Source organism: Argiope bruennichi, chromosome 4 (genome assembly GCF_947563725.1).
Source record: "Argiope bruennichi chromosome 4, qqArgBrue1.1, whole genome shotgun sequence".
NCBI lineage: Eukaryota > Metazoa > Arthropoda > Arachnida > Araneae > Araneidae > Argiope > Argiope bruennichi.
In genome coordinates this window covers 115,498,021-115,524,921 of record NC_079154.1, presented here as the reverse complement: position 1 = coordinate 115,524,921, position 26,901 = coordinate 115,498,021, and the positions used below count along the sequence as shown (strand labels likewise).

General features: G+C 26.8%; 1 protein-coding gene across 4 annotated transcripts in view; it reads right to left on the bottom strand.

Annotated features, from left to right (window-relative positions):
* LOC129965838 (uncharacterized) overlaps nt 1–26,901 on the bottom strand; it is a 105,888-nt gene that overhangs the window by 29,003 nt on the left and 49,984 nt on the right. For 3 of the 4 annotated variants that reach the window (XM_056080056.1, XM_056080057.1, XM_056080055.1), the window contains exons 2-5: nt 16,471–16,536; nt 15,123–15,217; nt 14,918–15,022; nt 13,161–13,245 (exon numbers count right to left, since the gene is read on the bottom strand). In XM_056080056.1, the coding sequence (XP_055936031.1) occupies nt 13,161–13,245; nt 14,918–15,022; nt 15,123–15,217; nt 16,471–16,536 (351 nt within the window). Of the gene's footprint in view, nt 1–13,160; nt 13,246–14,917; nt 15,023–15,122; nt 15,218–16,470; nt 16,537–21,124; nt 21,488–26,901 lie in introns of those variants that run through there. The other variant, XM_056080054.1, reaches the window with a different exon arrangement.

Below are 26,901 nucleotides of genomic sequence, written 5' to 3'. Positions count from 1 at the left end.
CAAAGTAAAATTGAAAATAAAACAAGAAACTTCAATAAGAATGTTAACTTCAATTGAAGAATGCTTGAAGTAAAGTTACTTTTATTCCACACCGTATAATTTGTTGATTAAATCATCATGAACTTTTTGATTTACTATTTAAAAATAGGTTTAAAATGAAGCAATCAATATCATTTTAAACTTAATCTAGTTTCTTAAAACATTACATAAACGAAATTTTTTTTAAAGGACTTGCATGCAATTAAGACAAATACAGGGGTCCCAAAACTAAAGCACAATATATGCAATTAAATGGAATCTCCAAATATAATTATCAAAATTTGTTCAGCAAAAAACTATCCAACAAAACAATTAGATAGCTCAAAAACAGAAATATCCATTTTAATTAAAAATTTTACAATCAGTTTTCTTCCAACTTTACAAACATGCCAGCATAAAAATTTACAAAAATACCTAGAGGAAGATGTACAAGTTTTTAATTCCCAAGTAATTGTCTGATTACCATAACAGAGATCGAAAACTTTACTCATGCATATATCAGTGAAATGAAGTTCTTAGATATAATATCAAATTTTTTTTTCTTCCCATGGTAAATTTTTAGTATTGAAAAAACTACAAGTAAAAATGAAACAAAAATAAAATAATTTATCAACTCAAAAATTCATCAAAAACTTTATTCTCTGCAACTTCAATTATTAACTCCCTTTAACTAATTTATTTATTTATTATTAAATCAACAGGAATATTTTATGCAAGAAGTTGCAAAAAATAAACTTATTACTCGAAAATCACACATATTTTTTTGAATCCAAATCTAATTAAATTCTATAATATTTCATCCATTTTAAATTCTTTTACCATTTTTCATTATAAATTAATAGCTTTTTACGGCTCAGAAAAATATTTTAAACAGACGAAACATTAAAAAATTCGTTCTGATTTCGCAACACATGAAATAGGGCCAAATCAAATTTAGTATTAATACAAAAACATCGAAGTATTAAAAATATAAGTAGATATAAGAATTATTATATTGTTTAAATATTTACTTAAATATGTCTCGAAATATATTAAATCAATTATTAGATTTCAAATTAATCGATCATTAGATTCAATATATTTTACCTAGGTCAAAATATTATTTTTTTTAATAATCAGATCACATGTTAGCAAAAATATTTTACAAAGGAAAATAACCCTAAAAATCATTCCAAATATACACTGTACATGTGACAGTGATATAATATGAGCAATAACAGAAAATTTTCAGGTACAAAGTTGTTCTGAAACTTACCTGGGAAGACCCGATTACGAAAAAACCCTGAAGCCGATAGAAACAAACTTAGTTCAACAATTAAATCGACATAAAACGAAGAAAAATAGAAGAAGAATATCCTCTCACAACGATTGGGAATTTCAATGCAAAAATTTTATATCAATATACTGGTTTAACAAATGAAAAATTTATACATATAACTCAGGAAGTTTTTCAAACAACCTGTTGATCACATCACGAATTCGTATTTTGGATTTAGGCCAATAGTTGACAAATCGAGCCGCCACGCGCGTTTTTGTTTGACCACCACCAGATGGCGGTACAACTACTTATAAAGTGGTTGCCAAGTTTCCGTAGTAATTAAAGTTAAACAAACAAGTTGGCCTGGACAAAATATTATTGCTTCCTGTTTTCGGCATAGCTAAAGCATGAAACTCTACGATATTTTATAGTATTTTTTTTGCAATTTCGAATTTGTAGCAAGTATCATTTTCTTTTTAAACTAAAAAATAGGATTTCACAATTACGTCACCGCACGTGACGTGTTTACCGCAGAAGCCGAACAGATGTCAGTCAAAACTTCATCCATGCAAAGTATAAATGTCCTTACAACTTAAAAACTGACAATAAATAAATAAAATAGTAAAAAACACTTAAAACTTTTTTCCTTGAACAATTTAGAATAGAAAAGTCGAAAAAAACTGCTAATTTTTTAAAGTAATATGATATTTTTTTCTTATATTAAATTGAATATTATAATAAATCGTTTAATTAACTTTAATATTTTCCTCTTATTAAATTAATAATTAAATACATAATTTGATTCTGACTAATTAATTAATTTTATTAATTAAAAATTTAAAAAAAAATAATGATTTTTTATTACATTCTGAGGAAACTGTTTCTTAGAAAAATTCTTTCGTATATATCCCTTGATAAGTCAAATAATTTTCTTTCTTTTTTATTTTTAAAAAATATCGAGGCATTTTTTAAATGAATATATATTTTAAGCTTTATTATGATTCTTACTGGCAATATATAAACTTCAACAAAGAATAACGAAAGATATTTTTTTTTTTTTTCATTCAGAATCGGATTTATTATTAACTAGCCACCTTTGGCAACCAGCTGGTTCCCCAATCTTAATGTTCGTTTAAATTTTAATAATTAAATATTTTACACAATTCCTACTTTAATACATTCTTCATCAAAATATTTTAAAATTTCAAATTTTGATAGTCATATAATTCACTCATAATATTATAAAGGCCTTCAGTCATAACGTAATATGTATCTCTCTCATTTTCTGTTAGCTCCCGTAGAATTTATGCTTTAAATTAAAATGGAAAGAATTAATCTGCAATTAATATAATAATATTTTTTACTGCAACAAAGCATTTTTTTTATGATTACTGATAACAGAGTCACTGAGCGTTTAAACTTTATGGGCACTAAAGAATATCTTTCTTAATTTATGTAATATCTCAAGAATTTGTCAACAAAATTTTTTCAGATTCATTATGAACAGATCGATTCATTAACAATGTTTAATTTTAAATGCATCAAACACTAAGAAAATGAAATGAATCGTTTAATATAATCGGTCGAAAACAGGTTTAAAAAAACTACTTAAAAAACGATGTACTTAAAACTATAAGCATATAAAAAAATATATAACTAATATAAACACAATTTAATTACAAAAGCATGCAACTAACCTAAAATTAATTTAAATCAAGAATCATCCGTTGATAATATTGTCAACAATCAGAACACAATGAGCATGCATGAATTTTCAACGCCAGTTACGGTAAGGCAAATGCGTGAGTTTTTCTACGCCAGTTGGGGTAACGCTATGCAGATTAGAAATTTTTAATTTCCTTTATTCTGTGTTATTTTAATTCAAAAGTACTTCAGAATGAATCTGAAAGAACGATTAATTAACAAAGTTTAATTTTAAATGCATAAAATATTAAGAAAATAAACAGAATCGTTTGAAATAATCGGCCGAAAAATGTTAACCCTAGCCTCATTACTGTTGGGGGGAAAAAACTGAAGCCTTACTCATTTGGCGGTGGGGAAAATGAAAGATTTTTTGGCGGGAAAGTTAATTTTTAATTAATAATTAAAATTCTAATTAAAAATTAAAAAAAAGGGACCCTTGGTGCACATTTCCGACCTCTAAGGTATACATGTACCAAATTTGGTAGCTGTAGGTCAAATGGCCTGGCCTGTAGAGCGCCAACACACACACACACACATTGAGCGTTATAAAAGTATAGATTAATAGATGGATTTATTATTAATTAATGGGATTTTTTATTAATGAATCGTTTAAAGAAACTAGGCAAACAGAACTTACAGTAAAAATAATATGAAAAAAACTCAATAGTTTTGCATAAGAATTAGATTTCAAACCAGCTCTGAAAGTAGAAATAAAATTGATCTATGTATAAGATTCTATATCAAAAAATTGAAAATAAAATCAAATAGATTTGGTGGTAACTTAAATCCAAGGATTATTTGAATGTAAGTTATAGTAGCTATTTGCAACAAATCAAAAAATTCCTTCATACCGATCAGATATTTAAGAGATCAATACATAAATATAAAAAAATCAATGATTTGGCATTCTAAAACATGCAGTTAATCAAAATTATTACTAAAGATTACTGCTTATTTAGACTGGGGTATTGTCTTTAAACTACGCAGAGATGAAATTTTAATCACACAGAGGACAGAATTTGGATCAGTAATCATTTTCCAGACTTCCGCATAAAGTATTTCATCCATTCAATGGACTACTGCTGGAACCCAGACACCAATAATGACCATTTATCGAACCTTTTTCGTGCAAAATTCCGAAAAAGTAGCATTATAAGAGGATACAAAATAAAATATAAGACATTTATAAAATATAAAAGGGTCACAAATTCAACACTTTCAACTTATTTCTCTATAGCCAAAACAGTAAATCAACACTAAATAAAATAAATTCTTCAATTACACAAAATTATTCAACAATTTTCGCTCATCTGAAAGAAGACAAAATTATCGATTCATACTCCACCTTTTGAATTTTCGTCAATTAAACGGGAGAGAAAAATTACTAAGCGGAAATAAAGTAAAGCAGAAATCCAATTATTTGAACTACAGTTAAATTATCATCGCAAGACAATGCTTTATTTATGATTTTTCTACTATTATTTTATCTTTAACTAAGCACACAAAAAAATGAATTTTTAAAATCATCACAATGCACTTGAATCTAAACCCATTAACTAAATGTATGAAAAGTATCGCTGTAAAATATATTAAAAGGTAATTTAAAAAATTCTTTAAAATTTGTGAAAAAAATACCCCCCCCCCTTTTTTTTTTTTTTTTTTCTTTCTTTCTAATTTACAGTAGACATTGGATTGTGGATTCAAGAAACTTCAGCGACTTTTCAAAACCCGCCATAAAAGCCATTTCTCATAGTTCCCTCTTATTATATTATACTAGCTGACCCGGCAAACGTTGTTCTGCCATATAAATCATTTCTAGTGAATATTTTGATTGTTAATTAAAAAATAACTAATATATTGTAAATGTGTGGGGATGGGATCTATGACAGAAAGAGGAATGGAGCGCTGTAGACGATGATCGCCAATAAAAGCAGAAAAACATAAACCATTTATTTTCTCAATACAATGTATTTCATTAACGTAACAAACATATACATTGTTTTAAAAATTAAACGTAAAGTGAAAAGAATAATATATTTTTTATTCTAAAGTATAAAAATGAAATAAAGAAAATCAATATTTTTTGTCAGTCCGTCTTTAGCCAACACAAATAAGCATGCGACAACATGCCACGTATATTTGTCTGTGTGAAAAACATGGTGTGTCCAAATCTAAGCCGCAAACAGACATCGCTTGGCCTTGCGACTTATTAATTGTCATTGCGAATGCCAATCTAATAGGAAATTGAACGCGTTTGAATTCAATTGGCACGTCTGTGAGAATCATTGGAATTCGTGGCAGCAAAACATTCGGTATTTGCCATTCAAAATGGTGACTTCGATAACGTTTTTCGTCAATTTTTTAATGACCAATCGCGTGCCATTGTACAGTCGTGGTGAGTTCAAATTCCGAAGTAAAATAAACGGAGATCCAGCTTTCAGTCGTAGAAGGTGTGGTGACATCCCTGGCAAATCCAATAAGTTCAAAAACTCTGTTGGATCATTTACAGTTTCGTTAGCATCGCAAACTATATCGATCGATTTGTATGAATGATACCAAGTCGCCTGGCAACGACTGCTATATTTTGAAGTCAAAATGGTCGACGTCCACATTTTTTGCTGCCAAAATGGCTCGTTCTGCCAGCCACGCATGATTTATGTATTGTGTGGGTACATCGGAAAATATGCGGTCAATGAGAGCATTTTGCGAATCAACGATAGTGTAGAAATAGAAGCGGGTTAGTTTTTGGGCACACCATGTTTTTCACACGGACAATTATACGTGGCATGTTCTCGCGTGAGCTATCCAGAATCCTGTGTTGTATGACAGATGGGCGGACGTAGCGCCATCTGTCAAACAACACATAAATCATTTCGTTCTGTTTGAAATAACAACGATGGGTTAATTATTTGAATATAGTTCAAAGAAAAATACTAAAATCGCTATTAAAAAATAGGAGAGTGGGGGTAGGAGGGTGAAAATTTGGAGTTATAGGTATTTTTTGATGCCAAATAAAAAAAAAATTAAAAAACTTTGTCAAATAAAGAAAAATTCTGGATAGGGACACCCTATTTACCTAGCGTTATGAAATACACTTTATGACCTATTCTCATACCTGCCAAAGACACATAAGAAATTTCTTAAAAATCGGTCGAGCCATTTCGGAGGAGTACGATCACAAACACCGTGACACGAGATTTTTATATATTAGATTGGTTAGACAGTAAGAAAAAATGTATGCAGAAACTTAAGAAATAAATAATATTCTGAATAAAATCATTATGATTACGTTGCAATATATTTTTATTTTAGCCAAAGTAAATTTATTGACAGTGAAATTTATTTCTGTGAAATCCAGATCTTTTATACATAAAAATTAACCTATTCCAAAATGGTAAAAAATTTTCTATTTTCCTTTTGTCGACTTTTCTTAAACGTATTTATCAAAAATAAAATCAACGCAAGATATAAAGATTTTATATCTTACGTAAAGAAAACAAGACATTAAATTATTCAAAAAGTATATCGGATGGATTCCGTATATATCAGATACGGCTAAGAATTGCAAGCTTGAAACTTAAAACTGCTACAAATCCATAAACAACAAAATCACGGTAATTTTTGTGTGGATTCAAAAGTGCATAACAAATACAGAATTACAATACATTTTAATTTTAAACTAAATATATAAATAGAATCTTCAGATTATATATAATCTCAAACCGTATTCGAAATTTTAGAAGTATGAGTATTAGAATCTGATTAGCAGTGCGATCGGGAGGAAACAATTCCTTCTGAAAAGCTAAAAATTAGATCAGTTAGTCAACAATTGTTAGTGTCAACATCACATCCTGGAAAATTATGCAAGTCCGGATTTTATGAAAGAGCTGTCCCGTATCAGGATTATTTTTTTTTTTTTCTTTCTTTCTTCCTTTCTTTCTTTTACGAACTTGTGCTAATATTATGAAAATCAGTACAGTTTGGACTTCAATGCTTCAAATGCTTTTATTCTTTTTCAAATAAATCCTATTATCATTTCAAAAGCGCTGTATTTAATGTATGGCATTTATAATATATTGCATCGCTTAAATTCTTTCTTGAAAAACAGTTCCTTCTAATCGTACAAATATGTCGATTTCAAATACAGACATTGTATAGGTGCTGAAATATTATTTTATTTTTCAAGTCAAAAAATGTCTCGTCATTAATAAATTTGTAAAGTACAATCATTATATTATAACTTTTTCCCAGATATGGGGAGAAAAAATTTAAAAGTCTTTTTTATTTCAAATTTTAATGGAATAAATTGCTACCTAATAAATTTTTATTTATTTATTTATTTTGTTCTTCTTAAGCATTCCTTTCTCCAATAAATGAATTCTATTACTCAATAATTATCACATAATAAAAGCATTTCTATAAATCTAACTAAAAAGCACTATTTTCTTATAATTTTTTTTATATTACTTTAGAAAAAAAAATTCCCAGTTATAACAAAAAAAAAATTTTTAAATGATGCAATAAATCTATTACAACGATCTTTCCAACCCCTAAAAAATTAATACTTAACAATTTCAGTAATAACAAATTTATCAAAGAAATTCGGATAGACAAATTTCTCTAAGATATTTACAATTACAGTATTAAATCATTCTTTTAATCTTGCAGTTTTGAATTTTCTGTTTTTGATTCCGATTAATGATCATTCTTCTGAAGCAATATATTATCATAAGTTATATAAAAGGAGTGACTGGTTGATGCAAGCAAATTGTATACTTGAAAATCACTATTTTTATGTGAAGGAGAGTGATTTTCAAGTACAGTTTATATTCAATCAATTAAATTTATTTTAATAATATCAAAAGCTGAATAGATAAATCTTATTTTTCTTCAGAGAACTTTAATTAAACAAAAGTAAGCTTCCATTAAGATATAAAATTTTTTTAATATACCTTCAGAATTAAGAATGCAGTAAATTCATACAGCATCACATTTGCATGGTAAACATAATTATATATGCCCTCCTGTATCAATCTGTTATTTTATAATTTAATGTGACATTACATTTTTTTTTCTTCAAGATGCATTATAAATTGTAAAATTAAACTGGACAGAAGCATTTAAAATTTAGTGACTGACCATAAACTGACCCCATTAAACAAAGTAAAATTCCCAAATTTCTTTTTTATCCAAATTATGAATCAATCATTTTAAAAGTCAATACCGATATTTTTTTTTAAGGAAAAGAAAGAATGCAAGAGTAATCTTTCCATTAATTTCATAAAAATATAAGGATTGTACTAATACCAAATTTTTAAATAAAACAAAATGGATGGAATACCATTCTCGATTTTTAGAGATACTATTAAAAGGAATTAAAAAAAAAAAGAAATAAAAGAAGTTGAAGGAGCCTTTTTTCAAAATGTTAAAGATAGCATTTCAAAACAGGGATATTTACTATTATAACAAATGCTTTATTTGATACCAATGGCAAGCATTTAACATCATTAAATGTTAGCATGTATATTTCACATTCAAAATCAGGGATATAGATAGAGTATTCAAAAAAAAAAGTCAGATACTTTTAGCTCAATCAATAATGTGATAAAAGAATTCATATTTTTTTTAGCATTAAAAAAATATTGAGAGAAGTGCAAATTATTACAGGCATTTGCAACTGTATTATAATTTCAGAGAATCTCTACCTGAATTAAGTTTAAGTTAGAAATTTGAATAAGAAATTCAGTTACAACTTCACATTCAAAGCATTCACTCATAAAAATAATAAAATAACACTTACTTAAAATGTATAATTTTATTATACAGAAATAAATAACATCATAAATTTCAATAATATATTTTTTTATCAACAAGATTATATCAGATTGAACAAAAATTGCCTTTTTTCTAGGATTTTCCCAAAATTTGTTATAAAAAATTAATATATCTATTATATAAATGGATTTGGATTAGACAAAAAATGAATAATAATAATATCAAATTGAAATTGAAAAAAAAAATTACGTATTTTCAGGACAATTTTTAAATATTAGTAAGTACACGCAACTCCTTTATAACATATCCATAATACAGTTTTATTCTACGGCAATTTGACAATTGAGAAAAGCCCTTGTACAGAAACTTTGTTCAGACAGGATTCAATAAAAAGAAACATCCCAAATAGAAGTGCAATAAAATCTTTAAGAATAATAACAACAAAAAATACATTTAAAATTAGAGAACTTGCCAGATACCAAACAACACCAAAAAAAAAAAAAAAAAACTTAACCAACAACAGAATTTTGTGACATACTTTAAAGAAAGTTCTGATATCATGGTTTTTAAAGATATCGAAGAATTGCAAATGAAAAGTGAAAAAAAATTGCCATCAAATGTCAGAATAATTTAAATAAAAAAAAGGTGAAAACAGAAAAGTAAAGGGGAAAAATCCATATATTATTGAACCATTACTGTGAGCCTTTTTCGTAAATAAAGATTCATCGTAAACAAATTAAGTTTAAGAGAAAACATCACAAGATTAAGCATCAGGAAACAAATTTATGAAGATCTTTCATTTAAAAGTAAACAATCTAAAATAACGTTTTTATTTTCCGTTTATGAAGTACATGAAAGGGAAGCATTATAGTCATAAAAAGTGCAAACTCGAGATTTTTATGAATGTCATATTTTAGATCCCCTTGAGTCCAAAAAAACACATTTCTGAAATTATGACTATTGGTAATTTGGTATGTGAGCTAACCACCAAATTTAGACAATTCTATCAAACATGTATCAAAAGTCTGAATTATTCCGTAGCTAATTTTTCTCCATCCCCAATGCTACAATTCATGGAAATATACGTTGTTTTTTCCTTTCCCTTATTTATGTATTTATTTTACTATACAGTAAAGCACACAGTGTGGGATTTAGAAAATAAAAATTTGTGTACTTCTGGCATTCACGATCTTGGCCAAAATCCACAATTTTATGTGTATGTATGTTTGGTGGGAGGAGAAGATCTTATTTTATTATCTTTATATCTTTATTAGAGAATATGCGAGAATGTTTTGGGAAAACCATTCAGGCTGGTTACAATAATAGAGAAAACAAGTCCAAGTAATACAAAAAAATAAATTTCTGAAAATTTTTGAAATTACTTCATTAAAGTTGAATCCATAGTAAAGATGATAAAGAGACATTAAATAATTGCATTTTTAGTCTAAATTGTTTCAATAAAGATATTCAATTAATAATTACCAAAATATAAATATTTTTAAATCAAACTTTCTTTCTATAACAGATATAAGATAATCTAAGAAACACATTTAAAAGGTTGTCTATGACTGAATATATGCATAACTGGCAGGACATTAAATTATATTTTATCTTACTAATTATTATGGACAGCTGAAAGTCATTTTATTATCTAACATGTGTCCATTCTTTGTCACAGTGCTTCACGGACCTCGTAAAAGATACTAGGATTATAACTATACTAGATAACTAACTATTATAACTAGAGGACAATAATTCCCTCTACCTTTCTTTACTCTATATTATCAGCAAATGAGTGAAAATAAATCTTAAACTCTTTGACTTCATATTGAATATTGCATTTCAACATATTTCAGATGTCAAAAGTGCACATAAAAATGTCAAAACATAAAATTAAAAAACATTTATATATATATATAAAATTATCCTTGATTAAATGAAATCACCTATTGTAACTAAACCCTTTCCAATTTACCAAACATTAAAAAAAAAAAAAAAAAAAAACTTGATCATAATAAGAAAAATGACATGTGTTTTCATAATTTTTAATTTATAATAATTACTTTTTTCTCTAACACCAAACTAAATTTATAAAAATCTGTTCTATTTTTTTTTTTTCACAGAGTCTATAATTTGGGAAAACTAATATCTTTTTGGAATATCAAACACATATTCTTCTTATTATTATATATATAATACAGTTACTTTCATTTTAATTTATTGGAAGTTTTAGCTTCTATTCATTCAATTTTATCAATATGTACAGACACATTAGGAGCATTTTAATGGTTATAACATTTACAAAAACTAAGCTGTCAGAAATATTTGGATTGTAATCAGAAGCTATAAGATTTTTTTAAAAAATTGGAAATAAATAGTAAATAAAGATTCTATATTATAGTAAAACAAAAATTCTAACTAATTTTTTTAAAAATAAAGTTAAGACAAAAAAGTACATAAAAAATTTTGTTACTAAAAACAAAGACATTAAAACATGTTAAAATGGAATATTTTCTTCCTGTTCTTAAATGGCGTGTGAATCAAACTTTCCAACGCAAACAACAATTATGTAAACTATTGATTTGAAACATTCAGAATTCAACACAATTTAGAAAAGATTACAGTTAAATTAAAATTTCAGCTGAAAATGCATGACAAAAACTTTTTGTGTAATTATTACCGACAGTGATGCATAACACATGGTGCAAAATGAGTGTTTACACAAATAAATTCTAATTCAGCATCTCTTAATAGTGTAGTTCTCACTGGTCACAATATTCAATATAAGTAAATAAAAATGAAACATTTGAGATTAAAGTAATTGCTAAATACCAAATAGCAGCTAAAACAGATTATTCATAGGGTAACATATTAATAACAGTCCATTAATTAAGATTATTTATTCTTTTTATGCCACTACCATACATGCATAACATTATTTTATTTCCAATTCTTATTTTAATGCAGTCAAGAAAATAGAAGATAAATAATTCACTGACTTCAAGTCAATAAAATGAACAACTTTATAAGTAAATAAAAATAAACACTTTTTAATTATTATAGTTTTGATAATCAAAGTTAGAATAAAAAAAGAATATGTCATTTAATCTAAATCCAATATGTTATGATTCTTTATTAATTATTTGGAAAAAATGATTGCTTTGATACCCATTTATATGTATAAGAATACTGATAATATTTGATATAATTTATATAAAAACACGTTTGTAACTAAATATTAGTAAATATTCAATGTAGAATGCTAAAAACTAAGTGCTTTCTGAAATCTTATGAATTACTATTTTTTAATTAAAACAAACAAAAAAACAAATATCTAAATTTAATTTTATAGTAAATAAAAGTCTCTTTTTTTATAAGACAAGTGTTATTTATAGAATCTATCGTACTTTGTATAATAAATAATAAAATAAAAATACAAACAAAATACTAATTATTTCATGATTTTTTTCACTACATTTTAATTATCCTCATTTTTTTTGGCTTAAATTTAAATCTTATTGAGCTACATATCTTAGGTGGCACTGCTTAAAATTTTTAATTATATTTTCCTAGGTTTTATTCATGAAATTTGAAATTAAATTTGGAAATGATGTCATAAATTTATATTTCCCTGTATACTAAATTTATCAACAGTCTATACAAAACAAAAATAAAATATTTTATTCCTTTAGGAATAATAGAAAAGTAGGGATTAAACCAAGAAAAGAAAAAAGATGCAAGAAAATAAAAAAAGAAATTTAAATGCTATTCAAATAAAACAGCAAAACTTTTAAAGAGTAACTTTTAAAATTTCATTAAGATTGATAAAAACAACAAAACATAATGTAACCATTCTTAAAATGTTATACACGATTTTGGTTGTAAATTTAATTATTTTTTAAAACTTTTATTTTTTTTAATAGTTGGACAAACATCAAATAAATACATTATTTTAATTGACATATACTTTAATATATAATAAACTTAACTATGTAATATGAAGAAGAAAATATTTCTTCTACAATAAAAAAAAATTCCCAAGAATCTATTTTTCTAAAGGAATTATTACTCCACTAAAATAAGAAAATTATCTGAAAGGCAGCTGAAAATTTCAGTTCCACTTCAGAATAAATCAGTTAACTATTCATCTACTGTTTTTTTAACATCTATTTATGATGAATAGGAATAATGATTTTCTTAATGATTTAATTAAAACATTTTAATAAAATGTTTAACAAATAAAAATGTATGAAATAAAATATAATACATTTATAAAAAAAAATTAATGTTACACCAAAGCATATTTATTGAGAAAACATTAAATTTCAAAATGTATGTATATCTAAATGGAAGTTAAATAGTTATAAAATAAGAAAAATCTTACCTTGGCAATCAGAGATTTTGTCTGTAAATAAAATGCTTCAATAGTGGCACTATCCCGAAGTTGAGTGATGCTTTCTACATAATACCTAAGAAGAATTTTAAAAGATTAAATTATTTAGTATTCAAATAATTTATTCATTATAATTTATAGTATCTCAAAAATTCCAACAAATAACTTTTATTAAATATAGCACCAAAACTTGTAATTATTGTTTAATCTTACATCTTTCACTTCTCATACAAAGGTAGGAATAAAATAAATTTATGCCCAAAAGTGAAATTATGCTAATTATGTAAGAAATGTGACCATTTTTCTTAAAAACTATCTTTTGACTAAAGTAATTCAACAATTTAGGAGTGCAAAATTTTTGTTCTAAGATAGTAAAATGCCATGAATCACTTTTAAAAAATTAAGGTGTCATGAAAAATTATTGTATTGGATAAGAAGGATTGATAATAAGTCATTTTACATGACCAAACATACTACCAACATTACTAAAGACATTTCGTCACCTTATAAATATTAACAAACAAGATTCTAGAATAAGAAAACTTCAATTTTGGGGAAAAAGAGATAATACTTTGCTTATCCTAATCAGATAAAAATCTTGGATATGATGTAGAAAGTGAGAGTAGTACTTTCTTCCTACTTTAGAAACAATTAATGCTAAAAAATCTTTAAAATATATCTTTTATTTTTTGAAGAAAAAGTATTTTTAAAAGAACTCACCCTACCCTACCCCCCCCCCTTCTTTGCTTGTTTCCTCAAACAATATTCTTGTGGAATTTTGTAAATACAACTGTTAATCTAAATATAATTTTATCTGCAACTAAGCACAAGATGTTTTATTTATATTGATAAATGTTAACTACACATAGTAAACATCATGAAGCTAATATCAATTGTCCCCATTCCCAATGATAATTAATCTAGAGATAAAACAACTTTTTTGTAGTTTTGAGCTGCATAAGAAGGAACTGAATCAATAAAGTGTAATGGATTTGAAAGTACTAAATATTTTGCCTTTTAACTTTTAATTAATAAAGTATTGAAAGAGAAGTTTTATTGAAGAAAACTTAAAATTGAAGTCAGCTGTAAGCTATATGTTTCAAAAATATGTTATGAATTGGTGGACTTATGATTTTTCTTTCAAAAATATCAATTAAGAATGTTAAGACTGATTATGCATTTATTTTCTTGATTCTTATAAAAATCTATATTCCATCAACTTTTGATAATTGTGTTCTTTTTACTTAGAAAGTACAGATATGAATATCTAAATTGAAAGCAATAGAAACTACAGAATAAATAGAGAATTTGAAAAAAAAAGTAAATATCCATTTAAAAAAAAAAGATACAGTAATTCATTAAGCTCCATAGATTAATAAGCATATGAACATGCTATATAAAATAACTATGAATGATATTCATATATTTAGTATTTATTTGAAGTTGTAATGGTGTAAAAAATATATATAATGCAATTATATTAATTTTTTGCTCTTATTTAATACTTTTCAGCCCAATGATTTTATTAAAGTGCTGGTAGCCAGGTCCAAATTAATTTATAAAATGAAATTTAAGTTTGAAAAAAAATAATAAATAAAACATTAATTTTAAGGAAATTAAATTAGGAATTTTATGCCCAGCAGTATTGGACAGTTGACCAGCTCAATCACAATATGATGTCCAATGGTACTGGACAATGGACTGCAAAATGTTAAATATGCCAAAAAAAAAATAATATAATCACTTACTTAATACGAAAATAAAGTATCAGAACAGCTCCTTGTGAAGTGAATTTTTTGGGAAAATCATGTTCCAACACTCTTTTATCAAGCTGCAGCCATGAATGATGCCCACTGAAAAATAACGATTACATATTTTAAAACCACTCATTTAATCATTTGTTTATAAAATTGACAAATATTAACAACATTTAACAAATCAATGTTTAATTACCTGTCATCAATAAAAGACAATCCAAAGTATTCTTTTTCCTTCAAATTAAAATGAGAGGCAACAATGTCTAACAGTTCACCAGCGTATAATCTTGACTAGAAATAAGAGAACATATTTAAAATTAAATTATCTTAAGAGTTGCAGTATCAATTGTTCTTTTATTAGGTAACCATTAAAATTATTCTGTATAAAGTGAAAAAAAAATAACTAGAACGTCTCTAATTTCAAAATAACAATTTAAAAGAGACTCCAAATTTTTGTAATTTGGATCAATCTATTAAACCTTTAAGTTCCTTCTCAAACACAATTTATTGTCATGATGATTAATTATTATTTGTGTTCCAAATGCATTACATTTTATAACAACGTTATTTATTTATACTGTTTAGAAAAAGGTAGATACATTGTCAAAGTTAAGAATAACTTTTTATCTATGTAGAAAATCGCCGATTAGATTAATAAAGATCCATCTGAATGGTTAAAATTCAAATTGTTCTTAATTAAGCCTGTAGGCTTACTTTAAGAAAATAAGGAATGCAGCAAGCCGCCTCCTTACTTTCACACACAATTTGGATAAAAAGTTATTCGATTTTTTTAATTTATACACAAAAATGTCAAAGGTGCTGCAGAAAGTTAATTGTAAAAAATTAAAATTTAAAAAATATTATTTACAGAAATATTACAAAAGATACTATACAAAATAGATCTAAAGATGCATTGACTTTATGTGAAGTCATTCTTAAACGAATGATCATTTAAGTTGTTAACTCTCACAAAAAAGCATAAATTTGATCAGATATTTGTTTAAGAACATAATAAAATTTTCTGACTTTCAGACAAGATGCTACAGTGAATGCTTTGATGTAGGCCAAAAGATAAAGTACAAAAATAAACAAAATTTAAAAATAACTGCATAAAAATACGATGAATATGGATTAATACTTCCGTTTTCTTCTACACTGACTGCTGTTGATGTCATTTGACTCACGCCTATGATTCACACTGACTATCTACTTATATTACACCATTTCTACTAAAGAGATAATAGAGGAAGAGTCACTTATTCAGATAAAAGATCCGAATCACAGGCGTGCGTTCATGTATTAAAATAAAGAAGGTGGAGGTGGGATTCAAATCATCTTACATAATGAAACTACTACAGAAATGACACCTATTATTTTTTAATTTAAAATCAACAAAGCATTCAAATTCATTACAGCCAGAAAATTGTATATACACCGACAAACTTACAGAGCTAAAAGAGAATATGAAGCCAGTCTAAAAGATCTCAAACATCTTTCATAATAGAACAAGAAAATGCACAGTTATATGATTGGAAGACATTTACCTGAATAACAATATCTAACCTTCTTTCATCAAGCAATACCACCTGGCTGCGGCGGCCCTCTGACATCTGAAATAAAATGAAAATTATTTATGTCTAATAAAAAATAGAATAAGAATAAAAACATGCACAAATAAATTACCATCAGAAAATATTTTAGTTGTTTGTAGTTAGACCTTAAAACTGCAAGAAAATCATTTTAGGATGGATACAATAATCTTAAAAGATAGACGTCGATAAAAAAAAAAAAAAAAATTAAGGCGGCTAAAAGAGGAATAAAAGATAGATGTCGATGTCGAGAATACGCAAATTCAATCACCTCTTCTGCTAACTTCTACATTGAGAAAATAGGAGAAAGCAAGATCATGACGGATTAATAGAACTGTACAGCCGTTTAATAATGGGTCTATGATAAAATAGGATCTTTAATTCGCGATCCTGTGATCCCAAAGTCGAACCTTTGCTAACAGTAAACAGATATGCAAATATTTTAAGCTCTGCAATATTTAGCATAAAAATCAATGCTATTTCTGTATATATTTATACATGAAATTTGTATCTAAAATTAAAACCACACAAAAACGTAAAATCAGAACTTGCAATAATTTTAAAAAGTCCACAAATATTAAATTTAAAATGTTGAGCAATTTCCACTACTTAATTGCTGAAAATGAAATAACAATAATTAAATATGATAAATTTTATATATAAAATTTTAAAAAATCATAAAAGAACCTAAGTAAAATTTTCAAGGACAATATTTAAATCAAATGTATTAAATGATTTTCTGAAGGTGCTGACCACATCGCCAAAATATAAGATTTTTTTATAGAATAACTAATGCTTAGATTGCAAGAAAATGAAATAAGAAAAAAAAAAAAACTTTTTGTTATTTCATTAATTTGAATAAATTAATTTATTTTGTATTCTATTATTTTTTAATTGTTGTATATTCTGAATAATAAACAAAATGACACGCTCATAATAATTTACGATTGAAAATAGTATCAAGTATCAGAATACTTCATTTCCGCATAAAAAAAAATCAAAATCAAAATTTTATTTAACCTGAAATAAGTCTTAAATGTTTCCATTCAGAAAGCAATAATCGATTTGATAAAAAAAAAATTAAACCGAATAATCAGTAAAGAACAAGATTATCATACCTCTGTGCTGTACAAGAAGATAATTTAGACATCGCACGCAGAATCTTTAATTTTGAATAACACCATCTGCCTCGATAGTTAAAACGATTTTGAGTCTTAATGTCAACACACTACTAACAACGAAAGTAATTTGCCGGTTTTTTAGTTTGGCGATTGCCATATGTTTGTTGCCCTTGGTAACCAATAAAAAAAGTCATTGTGCAAAAGTTCTTTTCGCTATTCTCGGATTATAATTAATCACCCGTATAACGTTTAGTTTATAAATATTTTTCATTAAGCACGGGAACAATTGGTACAATACTTATTTCTCAATGTGGCACATAATGCACATTTTGCTTTATTCTGCAAAAAAGTTCATGTCCCATAGAAATAAATATTCTTATCTAAATAGAACAAACTTTCGAATTTTAATCTATATTAAGTTTAATAAAGGACGTAAAAAATTAAATCTGTGTAACAACACTTAAAACGTTGATTATTATGGATTATGGCATTAATTATATTAATATTTATCATTGTAAATATTTACAAAAAGGGGGGAGGGCTTTATCTTGTAATTCTGAGTTGTGCGGGTATCTGGCTTTGCCGAGCTGCCAGAGTCTGATTTCTATAACTTTGGCAGTCCCCCGTGAAGCTGTAATCTCACTTGAATGACACGCGGCTAAAATACGTGATTATTTAGCTAAATTTCGCGAAACCAATTTTTCGAATCGATATATCATGAATGTGTTTCAACATTACCTTTCCTTATATTATATATATATATATATATATATATATATATATATATATATATATATATATATATATATATATATATATATATATATATATATATATATATATATATATATATATATATATATATATATATATATATATATATATATGAATTTGTATGCTTTTAATTTTATCTGTATTTATTTGCATCTTAAATTAAACTCGAAATATAAACTAAATTATTCGTACTACATAAACTGAGAAATAATGTTTGTCAGATTCTACAACCCCTTCATGAAAAATATATACTTTTTTTATTTCTAAAATTAAATACATAAAAATAACTAAAATAAAAAAGAAACTAATAATAATTTTTAAAAAATGGAAAAAGAAAACGCACAAGCTGAACTAGCATTAACGAAAAAAAAAAGAACAATTTAATGCTAGACCACAAGGTTGAGAAATCATTTAGCGAAGGATAATTTAAACACCTGTAACTATCGTGGATAAAGAAAGACACCAAACGACCTCTTTAGAAGTTCGGTACACTTTTAATCCGAAATGCAAATAATTCAAAAATAATCTATTTGTCACGGAAAATCACTCGCAATGGAAACGATAAAAGGAATGATTTAGCATCAACAAACAATAAAAACAATGAATCAGAACAGCATGAGCAGACTAAATTAGAAATCTATTTTTATATACATAACAACAGTTAATGAATAACTGTTATCGTTCGAAAAAATTTTCGTTTCATTTTTCACTTGTTTGGAATGTGTCGATAAAACGATAAAATATGCAATCTCAACGAGAAATAAAGATAAGATATTAACCAATGAAAATAAAAATCTGTTTCGCAAAATATGTGCAGAGTTTTCAAAAAATCAAAACTAATTATGCAAAATCTCATGAACTTGTAGGAGTTTAATAATTTTATGGAAAGAGTTGTTTCTAATTTAGAGTGCAGTATAAGAAAAATTTAACAAATAAGCAATTTTCAATCTCAAATAAAGAACAGATTGCTTAGTTGGAATTATTTTCTCTATTTCTTGCTAGAAAAAGGATGAACTTCCTGTCAGAATACACAAATTATGACGCAGAATATCACGAAATCGTAAATATTGCCCCTGGCGGAAATTTACACAATTTCCCAAAACCTTATTTTAATATAAGTTACACGAAGAATTATAAGTAGGAAATGCCATAAATTTGTAAGACTTCTATGGGGAAAAAAAAGTAATGAAACTAATCATTATTTCATTTTTACCAGTTTATTAATTAGATAAAATCCAATATGGACTTAGGGAATATTTCATAAATTGTCAATTATGTTAATTTAAAACCAGAATTAAAAATTCCAAAAATAAAGTATTTGTTTGAAAATAATTAATTCAACATAAAAATATGCAAACTTTAAAAGATACAATTTAAATTAGTAACATATTTTTGCGGCTGAGTTCATTGATGCAAAGTTTGGGAAATATGCAAAACTCCAATATTTATCTCGTACACAAACATTAAAAAAAAAAAAAAAAAAATCCAAAAATCACTAAGCTAAGCAGTTATGAATGATTTTGACACGAGCGAAATTTGCCGAATTCAATTATTTTGCAATAAGAAGTGTACTAATGTATTTCCATCTTTAACAATATTAATTTATATTGTGCAGCACTGTTCTTTTTTCCCATTTTCAAATGTTTTTTTTTTTAATTTGAAATATTAACTATTTGAGACAATCAATATTACATTTTAACCAATCAAATTCGTTCATTACTAATTAAGTTTCGAGGTAGAAAACATCTGAGATAAGTCCTCGAAACAGCTGTCCATTTCCACCCTTTCCGTTTCACATATTGCTCAAACTGATGACCTGAATTTTCCTTCGCTAATTTCAATGTTAATAACTTCTTTCAATGCATCAATCAAATAATATTCGTTATAAGCAATGGCGGATTTCCAACTAAACATATTAGGCAACTACTTAGGGCCACTAGGTTGTAAGAAAGGGCAGCAAGCAGATTGATTTTTTTAAAAAAATGTATTTTTCTAATTTTCCAAATAAATAAATATGTAAAGAATGCAAATAATGAAGATAATATAAGCAATTTATCAAATATATTTAACCAGATTCCTATCTACTTTATTGCATTTACTTAATTACTAGAATATTTAAAAAACAGAAAATCAACTTTATTACTGTTGACTACAGAAACGCAGTAGATGCTTGGCAATATGGAGTCATAGTAGATGAATAAAAAGAAATGCATATTCTCAAAATTATTAAAATAAAAAAAAAATATCTTAAAACATTATGTTTAAAAAATGCTGAAATGTGAAATTAAATTGACCGTCTTATTAAAAGACAGGCCTCATAATGTTCACTGACTAGGGCCACAAAATGTCTAAATTTGTCATTGGTTATGAGCAAATTAATTCAAGTATTATTTGATAAGCTATTCAGTTCTAGATCATTTAAAATATCATATTGGTTTCTATTTCAACATGCACAGAAACCAATTTCAACATGTAACTTTTTCTTGATTTTAAAAGCAACCCCAGAATATACAAATAGAGTAAATATAGTACAGTATGTATAGCTCCTTGATCCTCAGTATCCAACACACACTCACCCTGGCCTTCAAAAAAATTAAAACTAAATCATATTGAAACCACATAAGTTTATTATTTTTATTCCACTATTAAGGCAAGCTAATTAAAATCAGCAGGACTTTCAAAAGCAAAATAGCTTTTCACAAAGCCTAACCTACCTTCATGGGTTTTTTTCTGAGTAGGGTGGACAGCGTGGCCCAGGAACCGGAAAATCTCCTCTTGGGGACATTTTCACGAACAGTAACATCCATTATAGCATATCGAACACCATGAGAGTTATGTTTTGCAAGAAAAGGCAGCACAACGCAATTGTTACCGAGTACAGTCATCACGCCGGACTTCCGTTCTAGCGGGAAATCTGCCGATTACGTCTGTAGTGTTTTTAGAGTGACGTTCGCTGTTCGATTAGCAGCATGAACAACAGCAGACGAGGAAAGACTCAGCATCAAGATCTTGGTCAATATTTCATGGCCAAAAGAAGCAAATGTCCACAAACACCAGACGGACGATACAGATGAGTAACGGACCCGCCTCGTTTGAAACAATTCTTAAGGCTTAGTTTACCTCATCTACTTGTTATTTTTATCTGCTATCTTATCTACGCTGCTCGATAACAGTGAGATATATAAATACAGGGACAGAACAGGGTAAGATTAGTTAGAATCCAAACGATGAAATAAAATTAGATGTTTTTATTTTCAATTGCATACGGCGATAGATAAATTCATGCAATAAAATGATGAATACATAATAAGAAAATCATTGCATCGTCTCTGAATTTTTTTCAATACACAATCTTTGCCATAATATAACATATTAAAATTCGTTAATGCTAGGATGTTGCCAGAAATTTTGAGTATATGCTGCATTTTGTAATTAAATTACAAAGTGCATAACACTCTCTTCCAAAACTGCTGTCGCGTACACGATTTGATTTAAACAACACAACTGAACGATTTCTGGAAAAAACGCAAACGATAATTTACAAAAAAAGAATTCGGAAAAAAAAATTCTTCCAATATTAATTTTATTAAAATCTTTTTCTTACAATTGCGAGCGTTATTTCGTCACACACGCAAATTTGCCTAGTTCCATGTCTATTTTACGGATTAAACGATTCTAATGTTCCAGTATTTTGGTAATGAGAGAAGATACTATTTTGTCAATACTAAAAGCTAATGTAAGAACTACACAGGGGTCATATCTGAACAACTAAATATACTAATTCTAAACCGTGATCCAAAGCTAAAGAAGCCATTAAAAAATAAACAACTTCTCAAAATTCTACTACAATCAAAGTGCGATAACTTCAACACGTACTACCAAAGACCACATACGACAATCTTCGGTGAAATGGAATTCTATCGCTTATCGCTGTACAAACATTATCGTGCATCACAATTTTCTAAATTCAACTATAAGAAAAATTATTTTTTCAATCACTAATAAATATGGCGGACATCACCCTCCGCCTCACAAGGTATGAGCATAAGACAAGACATAAAATTTAGCGACACTTTCAATCCATGATTACAAAACCAAAATTCTGCCACAAGGTCGCTCCACAACTTCCATATTTTCTAATTGAGATTTCTAGTTCTCTTTGGTTCGGCAGCATCTTGTCCCTTTTAAGGCAATGGAATTATCAGTTTTGAATTGATTTATTATCAGAATTTTTCCGATCTTGATGCTATTTTGGCAATCCCATAAGGAACCCAGAAGGATTTCCGAAATCCGGTAAAGCCCCAGATTGAAAACTCATCTTCCGTTTCCGCCTTAAAATAGTTTTAAATTTCATTATCTCAATGGCGTTTGTTTCTTTTAAACAAATTTATTTATAAATGTAAATTTTTAAAAATAAACCAACTAGAAAAATATCAAAAATAAGGCAACTTTTTAAATATTATTTTGAGGTTGCCAATCAAAAGCATGTTTTTAAGTACGTTAGTAAAAATATTAATAATTCAAAAATAAATAGTTAATAATAATAATAATTAGTTAATAATTAATATAATCCTCAGCTTGACACTGTTCAGAAACTTCAAAAATGATGTTCAATTGAAGTTCATGCTTACTTCGTTGTAAAAAAGACAATTAAATGTAATACAACAAATTGTAAAAAGAAAATTAATTACTTCGTAAAATTATAAATATCTTTCGAAATTATATATCTTAATCGAAACCAAACAAATTTCCTAATTTTTATCTTAATTTAACCCATATTAACTTCATTCCAAAATGTTCTCTTATTTCCTGATCTCATTCCACTTTTTATTTAATTACTTTTAGCACTCGCTCTAGAAAACACATGAATTTAGCAGGTTTACATGCTCTCAGTGATGGGATAAATTCTTAATGAATAGCACATTCTTTTAAAGATACCTAAAATTCCTTTTGTCAGACTACATATGTCAAAAAAATCTCTATCAAAATCGCATTATAATATCCACAGAAGGGAAAAATTTCGGTGTCTTTTGCTATTCTGCTATTGTGTCGCGATGTAAACTGATTACTTCTTATCATTTATTCCTTGTATGTAAATTATGCCTCATGTGGTGAAATAAATCGAAGTTTTAAAGTTTCTTCTATTCAGCCACGCAACTGCTAAAAGTTGTTTGATGTTTATATTATGTGCGTGCGTGCGTGTGTCGTTGATAATATAATCACTTTATGAGACGGTCATAGTGTTTTATGATCCACCTGGGCTCTTCTATCATCTTCTTTTCGCTTCGCAGATTAGGTCAGACTCATTTTGTATAAACATACAAAGTCCAAGTAAAAATATAGGAACAAAAATTTTTTTTTAAAGTAAAAAAGGAAAGTAACCGGTAGTTAAAAAGGGTGCCGTAAACACAGAAACCGGTTAAACGAATGCACAAAAAACCTCCATCAAAAGAACCTGCGGAAATAAGACATAAACCTTTCCACCTTTACTATTAATTTATAATATATATATGTACGAATATATATATTGTAAATCAATAACAAAGTCTTTGAAATCAAGCATTTTCTACAAACAATATCGAAAAATTAAATGAAAAAGTACTGTCTTCATTCCCCATTGCTATAATAGACCAATGTGAGAAGATGGAAAAAGCGATTAAAATTAAGATATATCAGATTGCGATTGTAAAATAGTTTTTATATTTTATTTCCTTCTTTACAATTTTATTCATTTACGACTTATTTTCACAGCATTTCTTGAACTGCAGTTTTCTGCGTTTTTGTTTTTTGTGTAATTAATAATTAGTTACCTTCTTTTTTTTTTTTTTTTTTTTTTTTTTTATTCATATGCTTTAGGCACTTTTCTTTATTCAGATTTATTTTCAATTTTCATTTTTTTTGTTATATTTTTATTTGTATTTTCACTTATATATTATTTTGTGTACTTATCTAATAAAAATTTCAACAGACCGGCATAAAAAAAAATTTCTAACAGGAAATCGCAAGTAATAAATTACTTCAAAAAGTAAATATTTTAACGGTGACAATATCTTCTAACAATATTTTGTTGCAGAATTGTTGAAGGCAACTTTCCCGCCAAAAAGTCTCTAAACCAAATAATAAAAAAATGGATAGCGATAAAAATTTTGAAGAACTCTCTACTGGATATTTATTTTAATTATATGGATAATTATGGAGAATATCGTAATTTTTACACTTTATATGCCTATCTGAATATTTTAATTCATTTATCTATAGTAGATTATGGATAATGGCTAGAAATGTTTCAGTCACATTAATATTCTTTTCCTTTAAAAATTCCAACGTATTAAAAATTGAATCGAAGTTGCAAGGGAAAAAAGACATTAAATTCTTAGGCAATAAGCTGTGACATTTATATTTCTTTAATTAACAAATAAGGCCTGTTTTGAATATTAAATATTAAACTAAAATTCCGTTAAAACATTTATCAGATTCATTCATCCAAAAGCAGCAATAAATAAATTATAAAACTGCAACCGATAGTACTAGTATGCTTAATATTCTTGAAATGAAATTTCTGATAAGCATCGGAAAGAACTGAGTAATAAAATAAATCATTAACAACGACACCGTTCAATTATTCAAGATGTATTTGATAGCGTAGCTTTCACATATCTTGTAAGAAATGATACTCAGTAAATGGGATATTTAACCGAAGGACAATAATGTTCGGACTGTAAATGTTCCTGTCCAAAAGAAAAATTTAAGGAAAAAAATATCATGTTATTGTCTTTAAAATTAAGAAGAGGAAAGTGCCTACAAGTTTCATAAATATATAAAATTAAGCAATAATTACATTAATATTTTTATTTACATTTAAGAATCGAAATTTTTAAAGATTATTTCTCTAAAATTAGTTTTATGGTCTATTTTAACTACTTTAATGTTTTAAATACCGATTTAGAAGTATTTCCAAATTAAATCTTACAATATTTATAGAACACAAATAACCTAATGACAGTACTTTTTGCTACCAAATCAAATCAAACTCGAGTTTCGAATATATATATACGATTAGTTATTGAATTGGTAATTATTTTTATTTTTCACTTTTACAACGGTCGTCTCAAAACAACTCTCTTTATAAATATGAAAGTTACTCAACTTAACCTCGCTGATTGGTGTCTCGACAACGATATAAACGTGAAAGTGAACTCTTAATGAATGATACAATAGGCTGCAAAGAAGTTAAAGAAAGAAACAAAACAAAAGGTTAAGAAAAAAGAACGAAAATGAAAAAACTTTAATTTTAGAGTAAGTTCACAAATATTAGTACTTGATTAAATTTCTGCTGCTTATCGAAGTGAAGGAATGTACTTTTAACAAATAGACGCACCCTTTATTTCCATTTGTGAAGCAAGGCTTCCACAAATTAACGTATTTAAAAAAAAAAAAAAAAACTTACATATTATGTCCACAATTCTAACATCGTGCAGTATGATATCAGGCTTTTCAGAACGTTAAAGAAAATACTCCGCTACCATTAATTTGCAATGAATACTACTGTTTAGGTTACAGTACAATCTTTAAAGAAAAAGAATTCAAGAAAAAAATGCAAACGCCTTGGACTGTTGCTTAACCCTTTAAAGGGCCATTTTTTTCTAGTCATATTATGTTAAAATTTTTTTAGGCTTGAAATTAGAAAACGAAAAGGGATTCCTTTAGCTTATTAGATAACTTTAATTTTATAATTAATTAATTTGGTTAATTAATAATTAAGTGACAAACCAAGACATTATTTTGTGTGAGATAAAAGAACTGAAGCATCTAAGTTTCTGGCTTACTAAAAAAATGTGTCAGAACTTATGCCAACCTACATAATTTCATACAAAGATGGATAAATTTGGTGGGAAGCATACTTCCCACGGCCTTAGACAGGGTTAAAGATAGCTGTTTATATCGCTTCTGTACAATTATGAAATAATTATTATTGGTTTTATAATTGCATTAAAACTTTTTTAATTATTTAATAAAGATTTTTAATATAAACATTACATGAAATTTGCGTAAATATATCAATCGGATGAGCACCGAGAATTCTATGCGAAGGATAAACGTCCCTTAAGATAAATGAGATTCCGACTAAGTTATATACATACATGGATTCAAATCTTATTCATTCTGAATATTAGAATCACAGTAACGGGAGGAACAAAGAAAAAATTACAATATGTATTAGAAAAGAACACTTTTCCTGCAGTTATCCTCTCTCCATATTAGCTGCATAGGAGGAAATTTAAATATGTTAATGAAATTAAGTTAAATGGAAATTTAATTCGGAATTAATGACAAAAAGAAACAAAAAGTAAGAATTTCCGAAACATAATATTCCATCTTCATCAATGAAATAGAACATTAAATCAATTTTTTAATATAAATAATGATTTGTTTAAGCTATATTCAATATGGAAAAATTGTTTTCATTTCGTGGTTAAATAAAAACTTGATA